Source organism: Netta rufina (genome assembly GCF_964035555.1).
Source record: "Netta rufina genome assembly, chromosome: 30".
NCBI lineage: Eukaryota > Metazoa > Chordata > Aves > Anseriformes > Anatidae > Netta > Netta rufina.
In genome coordinates this window covers 1,892,236-1,897,723 of record NC_140154.1, presented here as the reverse complement: position 1 = coordinate 1,897,723, position 5,488 = coordinate 1,892,236, and the positions used below count along the sequence as shown (strand labels likewise).

Sequence of the window (5,488 nt, the reverse complement as noted above, 5' to 3'; positions counted from 1 at the left end):
GGAGCCCTCAGGCCGCGCCAGCCAATCGGGACGCGAGCACCGTCCCCGCAGCCAATAGCGCCTCGGGGCCGCCTCGCTGCTCCCGCCCCCTCGAGGGTGACAGCCAATGAGAAGGAGGGAGAGGCTCGGCTCAGCCCGCCTTCCTTCGGTTGTAGCCAATCGAAAGCGAGGCGGGGGGCGGGCCGAGTGTGTCTGACCAATGAGAGGGGTTCTAGGCGCGCGGGGCGGGAGGGGTCCCAACAACCAATGCGGGCGCGCGGGTCCTGCCTTCTCCCGCCTCCCGCGCGCGCGAGGGGCGTGACCAACCTCCGCCGAGAGCCAATCGGATCCGGCCGGGGCGACGCCCCGCCTCCCCTCTCTCTCGAGGGGCGGGGCGGGGCGGGGCGGCCGGCGCCGAACGTGGACGGAAACTGCCGAGAGCCTCCGCCCCGCGGCGGAAACGCCCGAGCGCGCTCCGGAAAGTGACGAGCGGCGGGGCGGCCAGGTCGGAGCTCGAGGGGCCGCGGGTTCGAGAACCGGGGCCGCCACCAACGGCCCCGCCCGGGTCAGGCCCTGGCTGCGGACACCCAGTGGATCGCGGAGCCCTCTGCAGCGCCTGGCACGAGCCCTGGTGCGACGGTTTGCACAGATCCTTATGCAGTGGTTTGCACGAACCCCGATGCAATGGTTTGCACAGACCCTGGTGCAATGGTTTGGATGGATCCTGGTGCAATGTTTTGCATAGCCCTTAGTGCAAAGGTTTGCACAGACCCTCATGCAGTGTTTTGCACAAGCCCTGGTGCAATGGTTTGCACGAACCCCAGTGCAGTGGTTTGCACAGCCCTTAGTGCAAAGGCTTGCACAGACCCCAGTGCAATGGTTTGCATAGACCCTGTTGCAATGGTTTGCACGAACCCCAGTGCAATGGTTTGCACAGCCCCTTGTGCAATGTTTTGCACAGACCCTCATGAAATGATTTGCATGAACCCCGGTGCAATGATTTGCACAGACCCTGGTGCAACGGTTTGCACAGATCCTGGTGCAACGGTTTGCACAGATCCTCTTGCAATAAGTTGCACAAACACCAGTGCAATGGTGTGGATGGACCCTGGTGCAATGGTTTGCACAGCCCTTGGTGCAAAGGTTTGCACAGACCCTCATGCAATGTTTTGCACAAGCCCTGGTGGAATGGTTTGCACAGACCTTCATGCAATTGTTTGCACGGACCCTCATGCAATGTTTACACAGACCGTGGCACAATGTTTTGCACAAGACCTGGTGGAATAGTTTGCACAGACCCTCATGCAATGGTTTGCACGAACCCCAGTGCAATGTTTTGCACAGCCCCTGGTGCAATGTTTTGCACAGATCCTGGTGCAAAGGTTTGCACAAGCCCCCATCCATCCATCCCTTGGCTGATGGACGCCCCCTGTGCTGGTTTGCAGGGTGCCGGCCCAGCACCACATCGCGTCGAGCAGAGACACAACAGCAGCAGCCCGAAGCCATCCTCGTGTTACAGAATCCCCTTCCTCAGCCTCTGGTCTCCGCAGGCAGGGGTCTGCCAACCCTGTCACCCCCCCGCGGCCCTCCTGGGCCCCGCCAGGACCTCGTAGGCCTCCTGCAGCTCGATGAAACGCCTCTCGGCCTCCTCGGCCCGGTGCCGGTTGTGGTCGGGGTGCCAGACCTTCACCAGCTCCCGGTAGCTCCTGTGCACGTCCTCGGGGGCGGCGCCGGGTGGGATGCCCAGGACCTGGGGGCGAGATGGATGCTTTGGGGTGGGGGGCAACAGCAATAGGGGCCACGCATGCCTCTGAGCCAACCCCTTCAGCCCCAACCATCCCGATACCAGCTTCTTGCACCCCGTGCCACCCCCATCCAGACCCCGTGCCCCCCTATTTAATTTCTTCACCCCCCACACACCCCCAGCACCGCATCCTGCACCTTGTAGGCTCGCTGCCTCCTCTCGCTCCAGCCGCTGGGTTGGGGGCTGACGAAACCCAGCAGCTCGGCCAGGATGCGGCCGGCACGCAGGGGCAGGAGCAGGAGCCGCTCGGCAACGGCGCGGGGCAGCGCCGGGAGGGCCCCGAGCCAACGCAACGGGGCGCCCAGCACCCCGGCGGCACCGCTGAGGACGCCGTAGGCGAGCGGGGCGGCGAAGGCCAAGTAGGCCAGCCCCAGGTGGTAAAGCCGGGCCGGCAACCGCGGCCGGGGCGCCCCGGGGCGTTTATAGCGCCGGTGGCGCTGGGCGGCGATGCTGGCGGCCAAACTGGAGGGCAGCACCGCCAGCACCCGGCCCTGGAAGAGGAGGGAGGCGAGGAAGGCCGCGGTGAGGATGCTGGGCGCTTCCGAGGCCTGGTCGCCCACCGAGGACACCAGCAGCACCCCCAGCCCCACGGCCAGCGGTTGTGCCAGCAGCTGAGGCACCCAGGGCAATGCCAGCGCCGCCGCCAGCCCGAAATACGTCCCCACCGCCACCTGCCCCGCCAGCCGCAGGGCGCTCAGCGCCGGCACGCTCCCCACGCGCTGCCCCGGGGTCCCGGCCCCGTTGGCGGCGGCCACCCAGCCGGGGAGGTGCCACAAATCCCCCAGCCAGCCGGCGCCGAAGCCGCCCAGCGTCAGCATCCAGAGCAGCGCGTGGCTGTCGCGGCCCAGGTAGAGGTGGTGCAGCCCCAGCGGCCCCCCCAGCGCCCACAGCCCGTAGGCCACCAGCAGCCGCTTGCCCATCCCCGGGGGGCTCACGGCACCGCCATCCGGAGACCTGCGGGAGGAGGGAGAGGGAGGTTGGGGGTATTAAGGGATGCCGGGACCCCCACCCATGGGCTCCCAGCCAGTGCCAGACCCCTCTGCGTCCCCTGTGCCCAGTCGGGGCTTGTGGGTGCCCACCCAGGAGCTGTGTACCTGCTCACGACCCCCTGTGCCCACCCAAAGATCCCCAGGACTCACTCAGGACCCCTTTGTGCCCACCCAGAACCCTCTATGCCCACCCAAAGATCCCCAGGACCCACTCAGGACCCCTTTGTGCCCACCCAGGACCCCCTGTACCCACCCAGGGATCCCCAGGACCCACCCAGGACCCCGTCCACCCATTCAGGACCCCCTGTGCCCACCCAGGAACCCCTGTGCCCACCCAAAGATCCCCAGGACCCGCCCAGAACCCCTTTTTTGACCCCCCAGGACCCCCTGTGTCCACCCAGGACCCCCTGTGCTCACCCAGAGATCCCCAGGACCCACTCAGGACGCCCTGTGCCCACCCAGGACCCCCTGTACCTACCCAAAGATCCCCAGGACCCACCCAGGACCCTCTGTGCCCACCCAGGACCCCCTGTACCCACCCAAAGATCCCCAGGACCCACTCAGGACCCCTTTGTGCCCACCCAGGACCCCTTTTTGACCCCCCAGGACCCCCTGTGCCCACCCAGAGCCCCTTCACACCCACCCAGACCCCCTGTGGCCCCCCCCAGCCCCCCACACCCATCGGGGTCCCTCATGCCCACCCTGCAGCACCCACCCAGGGTCCCCCGAGCCCACCAGCCCCCTGCACGCCCACCCCCAGTTCCATGCGCCCCCCCCAGCCCTCCAGACCCACCTCTGCCCGCGGTCCCACAGAGCTCATGGGCGGCTCCGCTCCCCCCCCCCCCGGTACGGACTTTGCCCCCCCACGGTGCTGGGCAAAGGGCAGAGCCGCGGCGGTGCTGGTACATGGATGGGGGGCATGGGGTGGGGACCCCCCCTCAATCCTTTAGTGCTCCCCCCCAAGTCCCACGGTGTCCCCCCAGTCCCACAGTGCCCCCCACAAACCCACGGTGAACCCCCAGTCCCATGGTGCCCCCCAATCCCCACGATGCCCCCCTCCAGCCCCTCACCCCCTGAATTCATCCATGCTCTTTCCTGGGGCTGTGTCCCCCCCCCCAGCATCTGCCAGCCCCCCTTTGCAGCCTCCAACCCTAGCAAAACCCCCCAGTCCCACGGTGCCCCCCCCAGTCCCATGGTGCTCCCCCCAGTCCCATGGTGCCCCGCCAACCCCACGGTGCCCCCCCAGTCCCACGGTGCCCCCCCCAACCCCACAGTGCCCCCCCCAACCCCATGGTGCCCCCACAACCCCATAGTGCCCCCCCATTCCCATAGTGCCCCCCCCAACCCCACAGTGCTCCCTCCAGCCCCTCACCCCCTGAATTCATCCGCGCTCATTCCTGGGGCTGTGCCCCCCCCCCCAGCATCTTCCAACCCCCCTTTCCAGCCCCCCCCCAGTTTTCCCCCCCCCCTTTTTTCCTCCGCCGCCGTGTTTGCTCGGCTCAGCCGCTGCGGCCTCCAATTTGGGCTCATTCATTATTAACGGCCCCCGCCGCCGCGCTGTTGACTCAGTCGCTCCCTGAGCGAGGACTCGGGCTCGGGGGGGGGGGCCAGGAGCGGTGACCCCCTCCTCGCCTTTTCTTCCCCCCCCCCTCCCCACGGGTGCACCCCCCCTGCGCTTCAATTCAGCATGGTTCGGGGATGGGGGGGGGGGATGCTGGGCTCCTGGCTCCCAGGGGAGCCCCAGGATGCGGGGAGGGGGCTGAGATGCTGCCCCCCCCCACCCTGCAGCCCCCCCTTAACCCCCCCATCAGCTGCCCATCAGGGCTGACAGCGGCCCCCCCCCCCCGCTGCCCACCCCGCCTGGCTGCCTCCCTGACAGCGGCTCCCAGCGGGGCCGGCCCCACGCTTGGCTGCTCTGCGCCCTTGTTGGGGTGGGGGGGGGCGATTTTTGGGGGGGTGATGCAGTGGGGGGGGGGGCTGCAGGACCAGGGCGTGACACCCCCATTTCCCGGCTGCCCCCTTCCCCGGTAACTGTGCCCCCCCACAACCTCCCCCTTCCCACCGTGCTGTGGCATGGGATCGATGCTAGTGGGGAGGGGGGGGGACACGCGGGGGGGGCTCGCCTGCTGGATTGATTTCTTTAAGTATCTGGATTTAAAAATGTCAAATTTGGCTCTCGTGTGCGTGGAGCTGGGCGGTCGATGGGGTTGGGGGAGTTGGGGGGGTTTAGGGGGGGCCCCCCCTTTCCGTTCCTGGCATTGGTGTCGTCACCAACCCCCCCCCAGCACTGGGAACTGGGGCCCCTCTGGGGCTGGGGGCTCCGGGGGCGTCCCAGCAGCAGGATGTGGGGTGCCCCACCCCCCCACCACCACGACGCCCGTTTTGGGGTGTGATTGGAGCCATTGATCAGCCCGGGCCACCGGCGTTTAAGGCATCGATTTTCGGAGCCTTCCCGCTAATTGAAGCATTTGTCATTGCCTCGTTCGGGGGGCGTCCAACTGGGGGGGGGGGCTGCCCCCTGTGGGCTGGGTCCTGAGTGGGACCGGAGGCTCCTGGCCACCCGCTTGGGTCCCCACGCGTGTCCCTTGTACACGTGTGTCCCTTTGCACACGCATGTCCCGACACCCGCTCACGTCCCCACGCACACGCGGGTCCCCACGCGGGTCCCCAACTCCAGCAGCGACCCCCACACACCCCCTACACCCCCCGACACCGC

At 67.7% G+C, this 5,488-nt stretch overlaps 1 protein-coding gene across 1 annotated transcript; it reads right to left on the bottom strand.

Moving 5' to 3' along the window:
• Window positions 1-1,549: 1,549 nt before the first annotated feature.
• Window positions 1,550-2,703, bottom strand: DNAJC22 (DnaJ heat shock protein family (Hsp40) member C22; the record flags this gene model as incomplete). The annotated part of the gene is made up of 2 exons (XM_084303660.1): window positions 1,550-1,729; window positions 1,921-2,703. 2 exons carry the CDS (start codon window positions 2,701-2,703, stop codon window positions 1,550-1,552), a joined length of 963 nt encoding a protein of 320 aa, XP_084159786.1.
• Between the last annotated feature and the right edge of the window lie 2,785 nt (window positions 2,704-5,488).